At 34.3% G+C, this 23,531-nt stretch overlaps 2 protein-coding genes across 4 annotated transcripts in view; one reads left to right on the forward strand and one right to left on the reverse strand.

Moving 5' to 3' along the window:
* LOC135123614 (uncharacterized) overlaps window positions 1–23,531 on the reverse strand; it is a 132,688-nt gene that overhangs the window by 104,672 nt on the left and 4,485 nt on the right. For 2 of the 3 annotated variants that reach the window (XM_064048421.1, XM_064048424.1), the window contains one exon: window positions 9,620–9,797. In XM_064048421.1, the coding sequence (XP_063904491.1) occupies window positions 9,620–9,784 (165 nt within the window). In that variant the 5' untranslated portion in view covers window positions 9,785–9,797. Of the gene's footprint in view, window positions 1–9,619; window positions 9,798–18,852; window positions 18,904–23,531 lie in introns of all 3 variants that reach the window. The other variant, XM_064048423.1, reaches the window with a different exon arrangement.
* LOC135123110 (malate dehydrogenase, mitochondrial-like) lies at window positions 1,007–9,407 on the forward strand. Its single transcript, XM_064047624.1, has 3 exons — window positions 1,007–1,273; window positions 1,323–1,876; window positions 9,144–9,407. Exons 1-3 carry the CDS (start codon window positions 1,007–1,009, stop codon window positions 9,373–9,375), a joined length of 1,053 nt encoding a protein of 350 aa, XP_063903694.1. The 3' UTR covers window positions 9,376–9,407.

The following is a 23,531-nucleotide window of genomic DNA, read 5'->3' on the forward strand; positions in this document are numbered from 1 at the left end:
AACGATAACTTTCAGTCAACTTTACATATTTCAGAGGAAAGATATAAGTTCGTACTAGCCAATCAACTTAGTTTCATTCAAGTAAATCTGTAACCCCCAATCCATTAATATAGCAGTAATAACGTATTCCTAAACAGCTTCGCAAATCAAAGTTGTCAATCAAGTTATAATTATACCGAATTCTACAAACTAATCACAGATATCCATTAATCCAGCGAAGCGAAACATTTTGTATTCAGGGTAACGATCAGCTGATATGTGGAATCCTAAATAACATCACAAACGGGAATAAATATTTTAGGTCCTGTCTACTTTGATATCAGTAGTCCGTAAAATATGTTGGTAAGTAAGTACTCTGATCTTAATTTTTAATATATGCTTGTTACATAACTTAATTTAATTTAATTTAATTCTATTTATTTTACTTAAAATGGACTATGTGGGTGGTTTGTTCACTGTTATCGTTATCAAAATTATATATAGTCCCCTATTAGAACCACCGATAGGGTGTGAAGCCTTTTTACGTTAGTCCACTAAATTTTAACCCCAAGGAACTTTATATCTTTCATCAAATTTAAGGGTTTTTTTGACCTCAAGTACCTTTTTTAAATCCCATAATTAATTCTATACTTGTTACCACCTTGACCACACAACATTTAATTCCATAAGAAATTTACATAATAAAATCATTTGTTGGCTTGCATACTATAATAATTGTATTTTTTATAATAATACTGAAAAAAATTAAACAATTATTTACTAACACACAAGCGTGACAACATTTCACCACCTACCTCAACGCGGTTATTCACGCCACAGTTCATGTGGAATCAGCTTTTTCATCAAATTAACATTATTACCTCGAAGCTGAGTCACATTGCGTGCTTTATAAAACTTGCATTTAGTATTGCGACTCCACCACATTTCACACGTCGAAGAAAAAGCTAATAATTTATTAATAAGCATGATTCATCCAATCGAGGACCACCCGTCAAACGTTCCGACAATGACAAATTTCCGACACGTCACAAAAATTTCCCGCCAGTTTTGTTCAAAACCTCCTCACAAACATATTCAAGTATGCATCCTAGGGGCAGACTCGCCTTTAGGGCAACCTTTGTCCTTTCTGGTCAAACAAAACCCAACGATATCGGGGTTACATATTCAAGGCACCAACAGGGTGGAATCCATGGGTTTCGATCTGAACCATTTCGACACTAGGTGCAAGGTACGATGGTACTACGACATGGACAGCGTGAACAACTCGGTTAAAGTAAGAAATCGTAAGACAATTTGCACTAAATTATTCCGATTAACTTCAGGGCGCTGATATTGTTGTTATGACAGGACTTAACACCGCTACGAGTAAAATGTCTTTAGCCAAACTCGTTATGGCCGAAGGAGTTCGAGTGTCAAAGTTAGCAGAAGCTTGTTCTAGATATGCCCCAAAAGCGCTTATTCTAGTTGCTGTAGATCCAATTTCCGTGACGTTACCCATAGTTGCCGAAGTTTATAGACAGACGGACTGGTACCATCCTGGGAGGTTACTTGGGTCTGCTGCGTTACCACAAATTAAAGCGAATGCACTGGCTGGGCATTATCAAACTTTGGATCCGCAGATGGTGCATGTGCCGATAATAGGGGGACCTGATTTAGATTGTGCGATTCCACTTTTCACTCAAACGCTTCCAGTGGAAATTTCGCAACCAGATTCCGACAGATTGCTTGAGCTGTTTAGAAAAGAAACGCCGCATCCTGTTATGAGCCATGCGGTAGGAATTAATAGAATGTTAACGGAAATTGCGAGAGGGATAAATGGTGATTTTAACGCAAATATACTGGCTTTTGTTAGAACGAAAACCATTAGTACATGCAGGTTAGTGGTGCATAAGTTAGCAGCTGTCTCCATTTTTTTCTGTATTCTATTCAGGTTCATTTAGAACTCTTGACTGATGACGTATCTATAGCCCAGAGGTTCAGTTTTTTGAAAATTATTGTAATGATTACTAAAACCTGGTATTAATGTTCTTCAACGCAAATACTGAAACACGTACTTAAGCATTTTTCGAGATTAAATCCCTAAGGTGTGAAGAGTGGTGGCAACGTTTGGGTAGCTAAGTTTGTATGGGAACAATATTTCTATTGTAAATTTAAATTTTTAGTTAAAACTTGGGATGAATGCTCTTCAACACAAATAATGAAACCCCTTATTTAAGCATTTTCTCAACTTCAACCCCTAAGGGGGAAAAGTGGAGGCTAAATTTGTATGGGAAAAATATTTCTATTGTAAATTTAAATTTTTACGTGAAACTTGGTTTTAATTGCCTTCAACACAAGTAATGAAACACGTATTTCAGTATTTTTCGAGGTTCAAGCCCTAAGGGCATAAAAAGGGAGGCGGCTAGGCTAAGTTTGTATAGGACAAATATTTTTATGGTGATGTTTACTTAAAACTTGGGATTAATGCTCTTCAACACAAATAATGAAACACGTATTTAAGCATTTTCCTAAACTTAACCCCTAAGGGGGGAAAGTGGTGGCTAAATTTGTATGGGAAAAATATTTATATTGTAAATCTTTTACGTGGAATTTAATATTAATGCATAAAAGAACACGTAATTAAGCATTTTCCGAGATTCAGCCCTGAAGGGGGTGAAAAGTGGTAGCTAAGTTTGGAAGGGAAAAATATTTCTATTGTAAATTTTTACGTGGAACTTGGTATTAATATTCCTCACCACAAATAATGAAACACGTATTTCAAATTTTTTCGAGATTCCACCCCTAAGAAGATGAAAGGGGTGACAAAGTTTGTATGAAGAAAAATATTTGTATGGCCATTTTTACTTGAAATTTTGTATCAATGCTTTTCAACACATTTTTTACTTGGTAATAATGTTCTGCAACACAACGAATCGTCTACTCGAGCGAAGCTGTGAACAAAAAGCTAAAAAATGAATTCAAAACAACAATAGTCAGCAATTTTAGATAAGATGAAAAATAAACAAATCATTTTCATTGTACCGGCTCAATAATTATTGTTTTATTTATTTTTGCTTTACAAAAGTACATTAATACGAAGTAGAAATTTTATGTAAAAATCTCATTTTGGTATAAAATGAAACACAGTAGAAGAATAAATCCTTATTCGTGTTTTTTTCATTTTTACTTCCCGAGAAAGTATTGTAATAGGTGCATCCAATGAATAGCTACTTTCAGGTTTTCTCGACTTCTCGTGACCCCTAGAGTACAGCAAAGTGGCTCTCGCGTTTTCGTCTGTCTGTGTCAATTTTTATTAGTCAGATAATCTCCGAAACTAGGAATGTTGTTAAATATTATATGTATCAAAATTTATCTGATCATCCTCACCGATGACGTACATAGCCTCAACATTTTTTCAGAATTTTTTTATAATAAGGAACTGTTCTACTTGTGGTTTATGAATCCGCCTTGGATTTTTTCTCTACAGATCCAAATTTTCGCAAATATTCCAAATTGTATATTAGCTTTTATGCTAGTATCAACGGCACTAGAATTATTATGTAAATGACACAGCAAGAACCTCACCGACTTGTAACGCGAAGAGAGCGGGCCTTTTTTTATTTTCTGAACCAGTTATTATTTATATTTTTTCAGTTTATAGGCGTTATCACAAAAAATACAATTTTATATTTTTTGAAAAACCGGCATTTGTTCAACTGTATTACAGGATCGAGGGGTGTTTTGTCTAAATAACATTGGGCCAATTTTTTTTATTAAAAATAAAGGAATTATTATTATCGTATGAATTCTACTCTTTTTGGTACAAATTCTTCGTTGGCCATTAAGTCACAAAATGTTCCTTTTCTAATTATATAACTTCCTATGTACTGAGGATTGATAAGTTATTCCATTTCTGAGACATTGGGAGTAGTTATTTTAAAATCAACACTCAGTATATTAGTAAAATTACATTTTTACTTTCCAAGCATTAGCGTTAATTTCACATTTTTTCGACATTTCATTACTCCTAGCATTTGTAAAAGTAGGTCCTTCGTTTCGTCTCTCTCATGTGTCCGTTGAAGATTTTATTATCAAGTAATCTTCGACACTAGTAAATAGACTACAATGGCGCATTTTAGAATTAGCAAGTAGTTGCTACTCAAATTTTTATGCTCATCTGCGTCAAGAAGTTGATGACATTTCAAAATTTTTGCTAAATAAATCCTGCTTAAAATGGGAAAAATATTTTGTTTCTATACTTGTAATTTATTATTACACCCTTATTTTCCACCACCACATGTAAATTTTTGGCTGAAATTTAACATACTAAATTTAACTTAATTCTTTATTCTGTGATTAAATCAGTAAACCTTACAAATGCAACAAATCTAAAATGTTTATTTTCCATTAAATTTGCTCGAATTACGAAAATACGCCTGTACTAAAAAGACTTTTTGCTGCAAAATGTAGACTATTTTGAATTTTGAAAATAAACTTATTCCAAAGTTTATTTTGACCCTAAACTGAAAACGTTTTTCTTAATGCAGCATTCGATTTTGCAGTTTCAAGTTTTTTTCCAAAAATCTGGATGTCTAGGATAAGAACTCCAGACGGATTCATAAATCCCAAGTCTAGAAGCATGTTATTTTATAAAATTAAAATCTCATTCGTTATAACATTTTGAGCTGACGTCATCACATTCTCGGTGGGGATGATGAGGACAAATTTTGTTAGCGTTTTAGAATCTATCTATACGATATTCCTACAAAAAAAGTCGAGAACCATGAAAAAAGAATTCAGGAGAGAAGCATTCTTGAGAACGAAAACGAAAAAATCCAAGAAAAGAAGGACAAAGCAAGAACAATAGACACAGAGTTTGATATAGCTGAAGTCAAAAGAACCGAAAAAAACACATCTACTAGAAGAAGACCAATATTAATAAAACTGACAACAAGACGAAAAAAAAATAGATTATAAACAACTAAAGGAAACATATGTGGATTAATGATGAACTTACAAAAGAGATAAAGGAATCAAGAACACAGCTGTCACGATACTTGAGAGAAGCAGGTGCAGAAGGACTTGAGGTACAAGTAAGATACAACAAACTAGATCATGACAATGATTAAGAAGAAAATAGAATGATTCCAAGTACAATTGAAAGCAAAGCATTTAAAAGGACTATAAATAAAAGATCATCGGAAGGAGCCTGATAAATACGTGAAGCAAAATATAAAATCAACACGCACATAGTTAGTAGTTTCGAAGATTATCTGTCAAGTAAAAATCGACAGACAAATAGACGACAGGCTGACGGAAACGAAATGACCCTATTACCTTTACCCCTTAGCTTACGCCCTGGATGTAAAAATCATTAGAGATTTTTTAATTTTATTAACTTCAAAAAAGTAACTAAAATATGAGATTCAGCAGTATTACTTAATAACAAAACTTAATGAAACAAATAGTGAAGAAACTTCCATCTCTTGATTTAAAAGTTAACACATTACTTGATTTGATTTTTCAAGTCTTTCACTGCAATGTGCAGCCTTCTTTTTCAGTATTTCCAATAAAAGAAGTTACACTTTGTACAGTGTGGAAATCTGAGAAACCAACTAACTAAATCTGCACTATCCTTAGTGATGGAATGGAAATTATAGGCAGATTATTTGGTGTCCCACAGAATTTCTGGATCATACACCCCTTGACTTTATTTGCATCTTTATTTAAAAGAAAGAGTAGATTTGTGTATCATCAGAAGTTGTCTCTTGTGATTTCTGCACCCAACGGGCAGGAAAATACTTAGAAAACCTTCAAATTTTAGCCAAAATAAAATTTTTATCAAAGTTTATCACTCCTGAGCTATATTCCGACTTGTTTTGACAATTCTGAACATCTTGATACAAAAAGGAGACGGTTCAAAAGCTTCAGAAATGTAACTTCTCAATCTTTCTGTTGTAATTTCTACCGTTTCTTGCACCCTACGGACCAGAAAATACCTAGGAAACCCGCAAATTTTAGCCAAAATAGTCATTTACATCACAAGTGTCAAAAATAGCAAATATCCCACGAGTGCGATATTTGCTACTTTCGCACGAGTTATGTACGCTATTTTTCCCACGACCACGGCACAGCGCATTTTTTTACTAAATACTATTATTATTTTGCCAAACCAATTATATTTTTTTTTTTTTGCATTTGTCAGAGTATAATTTCAAATTTTGTTGCTTAGCCGCTTCCACAACCTCTGGTGGAGTGCATTCCATAGAAGAATCACTCACTATATTCTATCATACGCGTAGGTTAAAGCCAAATTTCGTGGCATCTTGATTGTGTGAAATTGTCAACTTTTGATAGTGGTCGTGGCAAAATAAAATTTTTATCAAAATTTATTATTTCCGAGTTATATTTCGACTTGTTTTGACGATTCTGAACGTCTCGATACACTTGCGATATATTGAATCGTCTTAAATATTTTGCGGAAAGAAAAGGATGAATATATTAAAAAATATATAGAGTGCATCTTTTTAAAAGTGGCTATAGAGATTCCCATGTTTAATTTAATCATGAAACACCTTTATTGTTTTTTTTTTTGAAATTGCGTTTTTAATGTCCAGGATTGAGACGAAATCTGGCACAAAATTTTTGAATCGCGCTTTTTCCGGGTATGGGACGCTGTGGAAATGGTGCAGCAAAATTTTCCGCAACTTCTCTCATGGCTAAGCCTTTTAAACTACCCAGTGACAATTTCTACTTTTTCTTTAATTGTGTACTGCTGCATGTGGACGAATTTCGGCCAGTAAAAACCAGTATAATCAAACGAGTAATCAAATTTTAGAAACGTCAAGTAAATGTCTTCAAAGTGTTTCTAAAGATATTTGGAAACAGAGTTAAATAATTTTATTGCACTCTCAGCGGGATATAAATGCCCCTACCATAAATCTTTCTAAGCCCCGCGCCGTTGTTGGTCAGAATTCTGCACTTCATGGCATGCGGGCCAGAATCAGTGAAATTTGTAGGGCTTATTTCGTAAACGTATTACAATTATATTATCAATAGGTAAAGTAGTCCAAGAGCTATAAGGTTACATGACCATCATAAAAGTAGTTGACCCCTTTGTGTGATTCGCACGAAGCTTACCGGTTGGTAATAAATCGTCTTCAAAACATTTCTTGGTTAGATTTAGATGTTTAGTGAAAGCCGCCCCTAAACGAAATGACAACAGCCGGTCGAGTTTCAGTGGACCCGTTATTTACGACTCAACTTAACTTCGACACAATGTGATAACTTTATGATGGCCATACAACCTTATAGCTCTTGGACTACTATACTTAATCTTTCTAAAAAATATATAAAGACGGTTCTGGAAACCAACCCCGATAAAGCAGGTTACTCGGGTACTTTTATGGGGATTAAGCTCAACAGCCGGCAGTTGAAAATTAACCAGGGACTAATGACACTCATAAAATGATTAACGCTGTTTCCAAATATCTTTAGAAATACTTTATATGGCTGGTGATAAAAATACCCAATTGATTTATTTATTTTTTTAAATAGCCTTTAATTTAAAGCATAACCTTTAATAAAATCTAATCCAGTAAAAATTTCGACTCTGAATCTTGACTCAAACATAAGTTAACATGAGGTATAAAAATTTTTTGCATCAGGTTAAGGATAAATTTTCAAATTATTTAATCTGGAGTGTACAAGTCACATTTGAGTTAGTAGTTCCATAAATATATACAGGGTGTCTCAGAAATAAGTACATTAATTTTAACCAGTAACAGAACTCGTGAAACGGAACAACTTTTTTATCTAGCATTTTTTCGAAAACTCAAGTCCAATTTCGAATTTTCCCACCCATATATTCACGAGCCGTCTATGTTTACCTTAAATAATAACTTAAATAACAGCAACACTACAACAATGAAGAAGGTGCCGTAGCAACCGTTTTGACACTGACAATCATTTTTATGTCAATGTTTTTATTAAACGTCGTCTCTTTAAAGTTTGCTTGGCACAGATTTCTAATTTATAGACGAAATGTGTTGAAACGGCTTTGTTTTAAAATCTGGAATGCACCGATATCGTTTTAACGTACGGTGAAGCTCCGGGAAACGGCACTCGCGCCCAACGAATTTTTTCAGAAAACCTCCCAAAGCGTCTGCCAAATGTGCACAGTTTTAAGAACGTTGCAGCATTTTCGAGAGTACGGATCTTTTAAACCGGCACCTCAGGATGAGGGTAAGTTACGTAGTAATAGAATTGCTAACATTGAAAAGGCTGTTTTGAAGAGTGTCGAAGCTCGACCGGGCACTAGCACGTATCACTGTCTAGTGTGATGTATCGGAGAGTAGTATTTGGAGGATACTCAGAGAACGAATGTACCCCTTTCAGGACCAGAAAGTTCAGTTATTGAAACTAACAAACTTACCACGTAGACAAAACTTTTGTGAGTGGGTTCATAGAAAAATAAACGAACAAGCAAATTTTGTATCTCTTATACCATCAACTGATGAGGTCGGTTACACGAGGGAAGGTGTTCAACACCCACTTTTGGGCCGATGAAATTCCGTACGCCATTAGGGATTACGATTTTCAATTTCTCTCTAAATGTTTGTCACATTGACAAGATTAGGAAAATACGTATCCTAGTAGTTGTTTTTGACCATAAATTATTAATTATAATAATTATTAGTGTCCATGGGTGACTGAGGATCCATGGGCGGGTAACCTTAATTGGGATAAAACTTTAACAATTTTTAACTTGATAATTAAAAAGTTCTTGACAAAACTCTACTAAAAAAAGTTGTTGAGTTCAATGAGCTCTATAACTGATTAAAATTAATGTACTTATTTCTGAGACACCCTGTATATATATGATTAACAAATTGAATCACTAGGTTATTTGTCCCCACTAAAATATTAATGAGGTCGTCACCAAATTTTATTAAAATATCTTACTTGCTATGTACAACAAAACTTTATAATATTTCTGAAAACCTAGACTTGTTTGTTCATATTTCAGAAGCGAGACAAGTTCTGTATAAATATTCAATTTTAATCAGCTTTAAATATATCTATTAATAGATCTAAATTAAAATTTTGTTTTTTTAATACGACTTAAACGACAACATTTTTCCTAATAACTGACTGCTTTCCAGCCACCTCGTCTGCACCGTAAAAGTGGGCAAAAACGGCATAACCCACAACTACGGCCTCCAGAAACTCCAGCGCCAAGAGCTGTTGCTTTTCGAAGAAATAAGTCTGCAGCTAAAGGCCCGCGAAGAAATGGCGTCCGAGCTCGTCAACCGCGAAGACAAATGCGCTCTGCCCTCTTTCATGATCGAGGAAATGGAACAAGAAAAAATGGAAGAACAAGGTATCATCCGGTGAAAAAATGTCGTGCCCGTTCCATAAATAAAGTCTCTTCCACCTGCAATCGCTTAATTCCGTAAGTGCGTCTGGCAAATCCCGCCAGTCCTTCATGAATGAGTAACTGCTGGCAAGATCCCGACACGATGAAAAATTAAGGTCGAACGTGGTGTTAACTTGGGCGCTATAAATTCCGGCCGGTCTCACGAGATGTACACGTTCCTGTGCAAAAAAAAATATGTACGGTGAGATTGAGCGTACTTACGATTTTGTTGTTGAGGTGCTGGAGTTCGCGCTCGGTTAGCCGACGTTTGGCGTTTTCCTTCCGTCGACGCTTGTATTGGTTGTATTTGTAGAAGAGGTACATGCCGGGAAGGGCCAACACCACGAAGGGCTTCATGAGGGGACTTGACATTGGCCCTTGAGGCATTTTGTTTAGTTATCTGTAAATTAAAAATTTCAGCAATGAAAACTGATTTTAAAGTAACAGAAACAAAAAAACTTAAGAAAGACAAGTTACGGATTATACAGAGTTACTCAAATGAATTTCAGTCAAAAAGCCCTTTAGAAAAGTAAACTGTTTGTCTTTATTTACACCATATTGTTGTTTTAAATATTTTGCTTATTAGTTTGCTGTTGAGTTGGTTGCCTAAAAGTTTCAAAAATTGTTCAAATGTCTTCCACCATGTTGTGAGCAGATGCGATTTTTTTTTTATATTTTAAAAAAACATTAATTAAACGTTGATGTGATATAGACTGAAAATCTTCAATAACAGTATTCTTATGTGATTGTTGGGCCGTAACACCATCTTGCCGAAAATATCCTCGCTACAGTTGTTCATCATCCAGTAGCCCTATAAACAATATTTCCATTTTTTTTTTTCAAAATTCTTTAACAATTGTAAAAACTAACGTCAACTGTCTGATCTAAACGTCGTAACGAAAACGACAGGTACGAACATATTAGACATTGCACTCAAGACCTAGCTTTTTTGTGGAAGTTGTGCTAATATTTTTAAATTTGTTTTATCATTAATTTTGTCAAAACCAATTAATCAAACAAATTTTCATTCATATAAACACATTATAATCTTTACTTTTCCCTGAAAATTGTCATCATGAATCTGCCGCTCAATCAATCTTTATCTTTTAACAGTTATTTGTGTAGCTAATGCACGAGAATGAAATTTTGTGAAGGGGCGCTAATCGAGTTAAAAATCATTCGAGAGCAGTAAAAACGTTTCGCAAACGAAGTTGCACACAAAATTTATATTGATTTACTAATGACAGTTTGTTCTCGTCAGTGGGTGTGTAACGTGAATTTTCATTCTTCGTTTACTTGATAAGCACTCCTCGACAAATTACGACGTTCTGCACTTTATAGCGTGGAACAGATGTGTGAAAAATACATAGATGCTATAAAAATGTGTCCAGAAGTGCAGACGAAACTATAAAATGCCGAGTGTCTATAAACTTCCCGCATCACTATTATGCAGTACTTAATTGCTAACAAAAATAAATATACATGATAATTGTAAAATAGCACTAGATGCTTTTGAGAGGTTGAAAAACAATCAGTTTTATTATAATTCAAAAAATAGTCGGTGCCTGTGGAATTCAAAGAAAATTAATAACTATGAAAAAATAGAGGATGCTAATCTTCGACGCTCTGGGAGGGCTACATGGCCGTATTGAGTTAGAAATACTAATAGCGTTAGGTAATTAGTTAATTAGTCGGCCACAATATTTATCTAGTTCGAAACCAGATTAATCAAGAACAGTTACGTGCATGACAAGATACAGGTCTCAGAAGACGTTATTAGGGAATATGATGAAATTTCGATTTTAACAGAAACCTCAAAGCAGTACGACAAAATTAAATTAAAAGTTAATAACTCCCTTTCAGAGTTGTTATGAAACGTGAAAATAAAGGCATCGTAGAGGTGGGCGGTGAACAATTTTTGGAGACGTTTCATAATACATTATTTGACGACGAGTATATGCAGGAAATATTGGGTTCCAACATATATTTCTCAGGGGGTCAAATCCAGACCATCGGAGGCACATCAAAAATATTACTCAATACTTTAAATTGAGTAGTCCTAAGATGTACACGAGACATTGTTTCCCACGTACATTGGCAGCTTACAAATGCTAGTATCGATTTGTTGCCGTTGAAGCTCCATGAATGGAAAAGTTAATCAGTGTCTAAAAAATATCTCGAAGAGTCTGTAGAAGGAATAATGACTAGAATAATTAAGGAAGGGAATGAACATTTTGTAGAGATTCTGAAACGAAGGAAACCGAAAAACTGCACTATTACTTCTGTTCTGGAAAATTAAATCCTACATCGTAAATATTCACGACAGTAAGTTCTTTTTTTTAATGCACATGCGTGTATTATATGTTTTTAACAAAATTCTTCAAAAACGGTACAGAATGGTAATTTATTACAATTTTTGGAAAGCAAGTTTTCCAGTTCCGTACTCTAGGTTGGTTTTTACTGTATAGCCTGCCTGATGAGTGATGATGTTAATATGGCGTTTTTGATTCTTACGTACATACAAGGTTATCCATTATAAAGATGAATTTAACAGATTATGAGAAATGACAAAATTGCTACCTAATCGCAACTATATCTAACGATAATGTAGATAATGTAAGTCGATCATGCAGAAATTTTGGGACTTTATACGTGCTAAAAGTGGCGAAATACAAATACACGGTTTTCTCACGTTGGAAGGGATAGAACTCTCCCAGCCTTAAGATATTGCGTCAAATTTTACAAAATATTTTCAGAGTAGATATATGTATACATCACTTTCATCACTTTACTTTTGGTGGAAATTAGTTCCCACATTAAATAGCCCAGGACTGTCGTGGTATTTTAACTGAACTCTTAAGTTACTTATTTAACCGTCGCTGAAGGCTCAAATTTTTCCTAATGATTGGAAAAGACTACTGGTAATAGTAATATCAGAAATGATGTGACTTGTCAAAATAGCCCCGACAAAATGGCTGCGTCAACCCAACTTTTTAGTTTTTATTTATTCACAGAAATGTTTAAAATTTGTTTATTTGATACAATAGAGAGGTCAGGTCAGGTCAGGTTGAGTCAGGTCAGGTCGGGTCAGGTCAGGTCAGAACAGGTCCATCATTGAAAACAAGAAGAGAAAATGGATGGTTGACTGGATAGCATCAGAAAGACTAGTGGTCCAAAACATTACACAGGGAACCCCCATTTAGAAGAGGTAGCACGTTATCACGCATAGACGTGACTTTAACTGACGAAAAAGGGCACACCTAATGTCTGGATTGGAAGTATCGTCAGAGGAAAACCTGAGCGACCATCCGAATATAACATTCAATTTAGCATTAACACATCCTGATGCAGTCCGACTGACTAAGCGATTTTGGTGTTGGAAAATCGAAGAGAGAAATATCACAGATTTCTTGGCGAATTTTAAACAATTGATGAGGGTAGATACAGCTACCGACAGAGTTGCCGGTGTGGCGGACAAATTCACCTCATCTATTTATAGAAGAGAGTAATCTAACATTTAACAAATGATGGTCAGAAAGTACGCACCATATACCTAACTACTAATGGATTGAAGAAATTGCAAATTGCAGAAGAGAATATAGCACGAAGAAAATTTATTAGAACTAGAAGAAAGAACGATTTGGAAGAATAAAACAAGCTGGCACAGGACTGCCACGCAATCAAGAAAAAATTAAGAACAATCATCCAAAAGCGGGTGATCATGGGGGAAACAATTCCAGAGGACAAAGAACCGCACGTGGAAACAGGCCAGACAACTATTTCTCAACCGGGAAGCCCCTAGATGGACATTCGAAGATTTCGGAGATACACCAGCACAAGTATTCTCTTTCGGGCAAATTTCCTTCTCGGAGAGCAGGGTAAAGAAGAAAAAAGCCGCAGGACCTGACGGAGTGCCTCCGGAAATCATAGCCGCGATAACCAAGTGTGGCCCAGAGGCTATCAAAACAACGATTTATGTTCCGATAAAAACTGGCGTCTTCCTGAAAGATTTCCTTCTTCTTTGTAGACTGGGGAGCTTTCGTTGCCCACTCTAGATTTAGATTCATTCAAACAGTGTTAGTGAGAGAGGATGCAGATCTACAATATGTCGAAGTCACATGTGTTTGAAATTACTTGTGCCCAAAGGGCTAAACCTTACGTCGTCTGTATGAACTGGCATTGCCGACCCTCTACCCGGGTTTTTTATAACCCATTCGGAATGTTAAAGGGACAAGAATTGTTATTTTACTTCACGCGATTTCTCGAAATTATACATTTCATTTTCTTGGATAGTAACAAAGAAATTAACAATTTTATGCAAGTGAGGGATATAATATATATTGTATAATTTTTAAACTGCGTAAGGTGTAAGGAGATGGATGGTTTTTGTAACTTAAACATTATTTAAAGTTACTAGATTCTCATTGGGATTTTTAAAATAGTAATTGGCAAGATTCACGATTTAATGTTTTCCTTTGAAAATTATCAGTGAAGTAAATATCTTCGTGAATGCGAAGAGGGAAAGGACATTTTATGCTAATTTTGTGTTATGTCTTATGTGTTCCATGACTCCAATTTTGGAACGTTTTTGTTTTACTCGGACATACCTCTCAAAGCGACGTGCGTACCGATTGATATGTTTGTGTTTTTGAAGATATTTACCATGTGTTGTTTTTCTATAATTTTGTGTCGTTAACTCAAGGTCGCTCTTCCACTCTTGCGATTCACATACGATAAAACTGAGGCAGTACTGCTCTGCAAAAGAAGGAAGATGACTGATTTTAAATTCCATGTTGGAACGGTTGTTACGCAGAAAACGCTGCACTACTTGGGAATAACGTTTGACCCAGACTTTAGGATTATAGAGCACGTCAATAAAATGACAAAGAAGGTGGAAAAACAGTAAACAAGCTGGACAAGCTGATGTCAAACATCGGGGGTGCTAGGGTTTCACGAAGGGTGAGCGTAAACACAATGATTAAGTCAATGATGCTATTTGGATGCCCAGTTTAGCCAAAAGCTGTAAAACATGAGAGGTACAAGGATGATAAGGTAAGAAGGGTCCAGAAAAGAATGCCACTCAGAGTCTGCTCGGCATACCGTACGGTAGCCAAACATGCGGCATTGGCAATAGCATCAATGCCGCCTATCGGGCTATTAATACTGGAAAGAACAGAGGTGTACCGTACAAGGGGATAAAAGAAAGAAGCCTTAAGAGACGAACTATACCATAAATGGCAAACCCAGTGGCAAGGATATGAAGGATGGACCAACACGTTTATTTAGAACATAAAGGCATGGAACCGTTAATGAGAAGAAACAGACTATTACACAACGCAGACACACACGAAAGATAGAATATTTGGGAGGTATGTGTACAAAATAGGGAAGAAAGAAAATCCAAACTGCTGGTATTGCGTTAAAGAAGATTCCCCGGAACACACTTTGTTTGACTGCCCTAATCTCAAACACATAAGGGAGCAAACCCTAAACAGATGTAAGCACCTTAACAAAGGGAATGGGTCCAAGCTGCTCTTAAAAGTGAGGAGTATTCGAAGACCTAACAGACAGGAGAGTAAGTTAACCACGGTACCAAGTGAAGAAACCGCAGGCATTGTCCCCAATCCCAGTAATGCGAGAGCCCCAGGACAAATGCCGGCTGCAGGGAGGAGTTTTAGTCGGTAGGTGTGCACTAACCCTTGGCCACGAATATCTTCCCTGTGGTGTCTATTATCGATTTCTTCTACCCCAAAAAAAATGACAAAATCCTTTCAATATGTGTTATAGGGTGTTTAATAAAAAATAGTGCATGTACACTAATGTACAGTCACACTCACACAAATCCCGTACAGATGACAATCGGAATTTCTGTCCATGCTACTGATCTTATACTAATTTTGACACAACGTAAAAGTGAGGTTGCACGGGATTTATGTGAGCATGACTACATATTATTATTAATACAAGATTTCGAGCAGAAGGCGAGCCTTATTTTATCCTCCAACTAGTATACTAATAATTTCATAGACTACAAACTCCAGTAGATGATTTTAGTTGTCCAATTTAAGGAAAAGTCGCAGTAGTTTTAAAAGGCTGTTCTGAAGTTTTACGGAATGACCTCGTGTGCGACACTCTTGATGTACTTTAAAAAACTTCTTGATGGAAAATTCTGGTACCTGTTGTCTTTATTTAATAGCATCATCCATAAATCAGCTACATATACTTCAATAAGAGAGTCCCCACTACGGATCCCTGTAGCACTCCGCTTAGCACTGATTCACTTTCACTTAAATCTCCAATTTTGACCCAGAAACTACGTTTGTTGAAGAATGAATCCATCCACTCCAGTAACAAAGCTCTCACACTGTACCATTCTAATTACAACAACATACGTATAAATAAAAGACATATTATTGATATTTTAGCAAATAATGCTTTTTGAAAGTCAAAATATATTACGTCGCTAGGCTGCCAATTATCAAAATTGAGCGTCCATTCGTTAAGGACCCTAAGTAGTGTCTTCCTGTCTATCTTAAGTATATTCGATGTAATTGAATTTTCAAGGTTTCGGCTTTGCGACATTTAAAGCAAGTCTGGTCCACAAAAGTGAAGAATATACGATCTGACGTTTCTTCGTATTTGATAATGCCGTAGAAGAAGGCAATTCAGTTGCGTCATCTGAGCAGTGATTGGAACAATTTTGCCTAAATTGCCTAAAATTCTCAAAAAATTTTGACAAATACATTTTAGCGAACTGATTCGAGAAACATAAACTGTTGATGTTTCCGGATGAAGATTTTTAAAAAATCCGCTTATGTTTGGTTTGAAATGAAACTGTCTAACACATTTTAGAACAGCTGCCCGAAAATCTGTCAAAAAATTCATAGGGAAGTTATTAAAAAAAAATTGAAAAATGTCCTAAAAATTTTGGACAAATTGTCCGAATTTTACAAGAAATGAAGCCAAAAATAACTTCTTCAAAGCGAAATCTACAAGAAAATGTGTTTCGATGATTTTCAAAAGGTGTCCAAAAAGCGGTCAAAAAATTGATGGAAAATTAAAATATTGAAATTGTTGAAAAGTTGCCTAAAAATTCTCAAAAATTCTGGGAAATATATTTTAACGAGCCGAATCGAGAAACATTGATGTTCCGGAAAGATTTTCAAAATCTCCCCTAAAATTTAGTTTGAAAATTAAATTTTTTAAATATCTCGAAAATTGTCATTTCTCATTTCATCGATTGTGAAAAAATTGTCCGAATTTAAAAGAAAAGAAGCTGAAAATAACCTCTTCAAGTCGAAACCAACAAAAAATGTCTAACCAATTTCAGAAAGCCATCCGAAAAGCCGTCAAAAAATTTCACAGGAAAGGAATTGAAAAATGAAATTTAAAAAAAAATTCTTAAACATTTATAGAAACACATTTTAATGAGCTGATTCCAAAAACATAAAATCTTGATGGTGCCAGACCAAGAAAAAATTGACTTAAATTAGGTTTGAAAATAAACATTTCTAAAAATTTTGAAAATTGTCATTTTTCATTTTATCAATTTTGGACAAATTGAAATTCTTCTAATTTTAGTACAAATAAAGCCGAAAATAACTTCTTCAAGACAAAATCTACAAGAAAATGTTTTTCGGTGGTTATCAAAACAACTTTTAAAAAGTAATGCGTTACAATTACTCATTATTCAGTAACAATACTAATAAACAAATAGGTAAATACTTCACGCAAGAGGACTATATTTTTTATCTTTGTCTTAAAAAGATCCGCACTAATACTAAACAATCTAAACATCCTTTCCACTGTGGCGCTAGATGCAATTGTTCAATATTTTATAAACATGTACCTATACCTCTAAAACATGGAGCACTTTGATTCAGATCTACTCGTAATTGTCTCCTTTTATTCTTTAAAAAATTGTCAAAATGTGTTTTTATCAGATCTTCATCTAAGGGAGTTTGATTGCCTAAAGAAAATTTGAAAAATGTTTCTAAATCTACAAATCACAATTTTAACGCGTTGTAGTTTTTTTTTTGACAATAAAATTTAAAAAACGAAAAAACAGTCTGGGTAGGATTTTTTACGCTCATTTCAACGGTGTGAAGTTTATTACAATCGGACGTATACTTTCGGTAAAAACTTGGGCAGGAATTTATATGTTTGTATTTCTCTATGCTGGAATATGCTTTAGCTCACCCTTAAAATGATGAAGAGCGTATATTTATTATGGTTACCTTAACAAATTCTGTGCTAAACTCGTTTTAAATTTTAACTCCCTACTGGGTTAATCTTCTCTTTGTGGAGACGAACCAGGTATAATAATCCCAGCAGGACAGATAAACGATTCGTAGAGAAAAACGAAACAATATTTTTGAGTATTTGGGTTAAAAGTAATGCATTACAATCAATCATTACTTGAAAAGGAATTGGAATTACTTGTAATTGAATTATTTCCAAGCACTCCGTCTGAGGTAACGTATACCTTATACCTCGAGCCACCCCTGTCTCATACTGGATTAATAAGTTAATAACTTAAGTAAGGACGTAAACAAAGAGATATTAGACAGCACGAAATAAAAAATTACATAGTAGCCTTTCACACGCTAATTACACAGATATTTTTGTCGTAAATGTAGGTACTGTTTTTAAGTTAAAAATCGCTGTGTACACTTGTTCTACAAAAAATGTCTATATCTTCCATGTAATATCTGTCTTCATTAACTTCAGTTTTCTGACATATTTAAGTGTAACAAAATTTATAAACTAAAAATAACACGTAAAACAAAAAACTGCAAAACCAATAATCATAAAAAATTGAGATTCGTTGATAAATGAAACCTTGAACTATCAGCTTTGACAACATAGCTTAAACTTGGTATCTATTTTGATCGTAACGATGACATGCAAACGAAATAGTTTAGCAGGCAAGCACATTTAGAATTTAGATAATTTTTTTATTATGCTTTTTTTCACGATTTCCCTAATCAAACTATTTTTCTTCGTCCAATAACTTCTGCTCTAAATATTACATACATATTTTCCATACTGCCACCAAAAAATAAAGTGCTTCAGCTACACAAAAAAATTGTTTTCATGTTTCACGTGTTCATCTTCGAAATATTTTTTAAAAGTAGAAAATTCAACAGAATGTTACATTACATATTAATTGTGTTTTTAAGAACATCTGCGTGCTCCGAAGAAAGCACTCTATAACGTTATTATCCTAATAAAATTATTATATTCAGGTTATAATAAATATAACATAAATATTTATATTTGCAAATTCGCAACATTTCTTAACAAAATCGCAGAAATAAAGCAAGCAAAATATGGGAACAGATAACGCAAAAAAGAAGTCCAATTTTTTAAGCCGATGTAATCGACACGAGTCGTGTTGACATAGTCGTTATCTCACAAAAAAAACCCAACTGATTAAAATATTGGAATCTTACGTGTGCGCCTTCATCGATCCTCTCCAAGGCCTGCCGAAGAAGCATCTATCACTAGTGAATAAATTATGTAACGAACCACACTCTTCCAAAAAAATGCCCTAATTTTTAGAATAGTTCCACAACATGCTTATAAAACTTTTTTTTCGAAGAAAACATCAGAAACACTATTTTAATAAACATCAGTGCAAAAGCGTATCTAATGTAAAACTGAAACGTAATCCTGAAGTTAAAAAAATCGCGTGTTCGCCCTACGTGAGTCACAAACTTTACTAAATAAGCACAATATTCAACGAATTTAATTAAGGTTTGAAAACCACACCCCATTTGCCATGTTTATCAGTCAGCTATATACTATTATAGCATTAAATTAACAGGCTTGTAGAAAAAAGGTAATTGTTTACAAATGAGGATGGAAAGTTCTATTCTATTACTCTTCATTTTCTAAATTACTTCAGATATTTATAAATAACTGCTTCACTAAATACTGCTCTGAAACAAAAATCATCGTCTAGTATTTAATTTTTAGTTGTTTTTCTGATTCCTTGTTTAAGCAACGAACGATGATAAAGCAGCTTCCTCGTCCAGTGTCAAAGGACGACTTTTGCCACAATTCACGCTTGCATAAGTCATAAAAATGAATGAAGTGTGTATTCCTTCCAAACAAAGTTTATACATTTATTGACTTCAGATATGAACATACGTATAATGCACTGACCTTCCGTTTTTGGAACCCACATATTTGCGTTTAGATGTCATAAAAATATCAAATCTGACCTGCTAAAGACAAATAACGCCAAAAGGTGTGTCAAGGTTCGTGGTTTATTCTGCAAATTGAAATTAACATGTAAGGTCGTATACCTTTTTAGCGAGTTTGATAATGTGTGGCAGTATTTTCAACACGAATCATTTCCAGATTTCTTTCTTCAATAATGGAAGCAGCAGCTACCGACCCTACTTTACAAAAATTCTCGTTGATATTAGCAAAGTTGTTAAAGCAAACCCACATTATTTTAAGCTAATTGAGCTAAACATAGGTATCAACAGAATGAGAAATTTCTTATATTTAAGGTCATCATGTTGTAATTTTCTTGTTTTGATACAATATGCTGTCAAATATCCTGTTTTATGATCGCAGTGAACGTTGGAACAACTCACGTTTAATTAGCTAAACCTCCTATACTTGAACTCAATGACGAATTTCACTAATAATCTTTAAAGTTTATTGCGCTAAACATACAAAAATTGAAGAACTCCTCAAAAAAAAAGAAATGGATTTAATAATAAATGATCGAACTAATGGCTAAAAAGAAAGAAAATAATTGTGACAAATAGTAATATCTGACCAACGTGAAAAACGATAATCTTCTTTATATATAAAAGGCAATGTCCCGACTGACCTATCAACGTCCAGCCCAAAAGGCTAATGCTAGAAAGTTGAAATTTGGAAAGAATGTTCATTTTATGCTGCAGGCATCGTTTAAGAAGGGATTTCTCGAAATTCATCCCCTAAGGGGGTTAAAAAGGAGTGATAAAATTTGTATAGGACCGATACATCTACTGTAAATTTACATCGTTACCTGAAACCTACTACATTTTAATTCTCTTCAGTACAAATAAGGAAATACGTATTTAAGCATTTTCGGATGAAACTTAGTACTAATGCTCTTCGACACAAATAATGAAACCCGTATTTAAACATTTTCCGCGATCCAACCCCTAAGGGGGTGAAAAGTGGTGGCTAATTTTGTATGCGAAAAATATTTCTATTATAAATTTTGAGGTGATGTTTATTTAAAACTCGGTATTAATGCTCTTCAACACAAATAACGAAACACGTATTTAAGCATTTTCGGAGATTCGACCCCAAAGGGGGTGAAAAGTGGTGTCTAAGTTTAGGCGACTAAGTTTGTATAGGAACAATATTTCTACTATAAACTGAAAGTTTTACGTGAAACTTGGTATTAATGTTCTTCAACACAAATAATGAAACCGGTGTTTAAGCATTTTCTAAAATTCAACCCCTAAGGGGGTGAAATGTGGAGGCTAAATTTGTATGGGAAAGTATTTGTCTTGTATATTTACATTTTTACTTGAAACTTGGTAATAATGCTCTTCAACACAAGTAATGAAACACGCATTTGAACATTTTCCGAGATTCAACCCCTAAGGGGGTGAAAACTACTGGTTAAGTTTGTATAGGAAATGTATTTCTATTGTAAATTTAAATTTTTACGTGAAACTTGATTATAAATTATTTATTAATGCTCTTGAACACAAATAATGAAACACGTATTTAAACATTTTCGGAGATTCAACCCCTAAGGGGTAAAAATGGGTGTGGCTAAGTTTGTATGAGAACAATATTTTTATGGTGATGTTTACTTAAAACTTGATGTGAATGCTCTTCAGCCCAAATAATAGAACACGTATTTAAGTATTTTTCCAGATTCAACCCCTAAGGGGTGAAACATGGTGACTAAATTTGGGTAGGAATACTTCTATTGTAAACTGAAATTTTTACGTGAAACTTGACATTAATTGTCTCCAACACAAGTAATGAAACACGTATTTAAGCATTTTCCGAGATTCAAGCCCCAAGGGGGTGAACAGTGGTGACGAAGTTTGTATGGGAAAATATTTCTACTGTAAATTTTTACGTGCAGCTTGGATTTGGATTAATACTCTTCAACACAAATAATGAAATACGTATTTCAGATTTTTTTCGAGATTCCACCCCTAACAAGATGAAAGGGGGTGACAAAGTTTATATGAAGAAAAATATTTTTATGTCGAGTTTTACTCGAAACTTTGTATTAATGCTCTTCAACACAACGAATCGTCTACGCGAGCGAAGCCGCGGGCGAAAAGCTAGTATAAAATAAAGGGAAAATTAGAGGAATCGAATATCACACGTGCTGATTCTGCGACAAGATTGTTTACTTGAAATTATTATTGAAGCGTGTGGATTCAAAGTTGAAATAAAAGGGCAGTAGTTACACGAAACGAGGTAAGAAACTTTTAAAAAAGTTACCATAGAAATAGTACATAGCTGCAGAAAAAATAAACGGAAATAATTACCAAACAATAAACTAGATTATGGTATGAATGACGAAAACGAAACGTTGACGAAGAGAGGTATGAATATCAAATGTAAATGAAAAACACAAAATGAATGAAACTTTTTGCACAATACTCAGTTATATACGAGCCCTAACAACTAAATGTTCGGACAAACTAACCGGAGCGTTCAAAAACCACTCTTTATGAATTAATTTTTGATTTTTATTATCAAATCACATAAAAATAGGAAGCTAAGATTTCAAAGAATAGTTTTTAATAAAAAAGTTGAATGTTTTACTTTACATAGAATTTTAATTCAAATATGATTGTGGATTTTTCAGAAAAAGTGAATACACTTTGGCAACTAATTATTCGGACAAATAAATAAAAAAATTAATTTTCACTAAGTAGGCGGTGTGAATTGTTTAGTTGTTAATAAATATCATTCTCCTCTTCCTGCTTTACCTAACTGTGTTGTAAGCTCCATAGAAAAATATATATATTCTTTAACAAAATGGTTCGTGGACGTCCACTTGAAAAATCATTACGTGCACTTATTGTAAAGAAGTATTGCCAAGGTAAAAAAATTCGGGAAATTAGTGACGAACTGAATTTAGCAAAGTCCACTGTAGCGGATATAATCTCACATTATCGCGAAACTGGTGGACTAGACGTTAAAGGAAAAAGTTCAGGAAGACCGAAATTAGTTTCAGAAAGAAGTCAAAGGCTCCTTGTAAAACTTTGTAAAAAAAATCGAAGAAACACATTGCGGGACATAACAGCACAATGGACGGATGAAATAGGGCATAAGCTGTCACGAGAATGTTGTAGGAAATGGATTCACAAGTCAGGATTAAGTTTTCATAAGGTAATTTTTAAGTTTTTGGTTTACATTTTCCACCGTGCCGTTACAGGCCAAAGAAAAACCTTTAATAACGGCAAATCAAAAGAAAAATAGGTACAACTGGGCAAAGTCTAAGCTGGCATGGACCATGGAAGATTGGTCAAAGGTCATTTTTAGTGACGAGTCAACATTTGATGTGTGCGTGGGAGATTTGCGGAGAAGAGTGATAAGATCAAAAAGTGAAGCGTTCAATAAAGACTGTTTAAAACGAACTGTAAAGTTTCCTAAAGGAATAATGGTGTGGGGATGCATGTCAGCTAAAGGGTTGGGGAATTATGAACTGGTGGAAACGACAAATTACATTTTTTTGTATAAAAGAATACGTGTCCGAACATTTAGTTGTTAGGGCTCGTATAGAGCATGAAAAAATTTCTCAAGGGAAATTATAGAAAATTTGATGGGGTAACTTGTCCGAACATTGGAGTACGAAGCCAAAATTAATTAATATTGGAAAAAAATATCTACTAACTAGGAAACATGTGGACATTAATGAAAATAAAAAACCTTTCAGTTTGTTAAGAGAAACCATGTGGAAACAAAATTATAATAGTAAATGAACAAAAAAAAGAAGATATAATGCCGATGAGAAGCTATAAAACACTAAATGTCAACAACGACTAATGAAGAAATGGTAATTACATAGAATGAGAAGAAAAAATGCAACGGGGATGTCAGATAAAACGCGATATTTTAATCTTTTTCAAGTGTAAAACGA

This window comes from Zophobas morio, unplaced genomic scaffold (genome assembly GCF_036711695.1).
Source record: "Zophobas morio isolate AGI-343-1 ecotype UQ-CSIRO unplaced genomic scaffold, CSIRO_AGI_Zmor_V1 ptg000006l, whole genome shotgun sequence".
Classification (NCBI taxonomy): Eukaryota; Metazoa; Arthropoda; class Insecta; order Coleoptera; family Tenebrionidae; genus Zophobas; species Zophobas morio.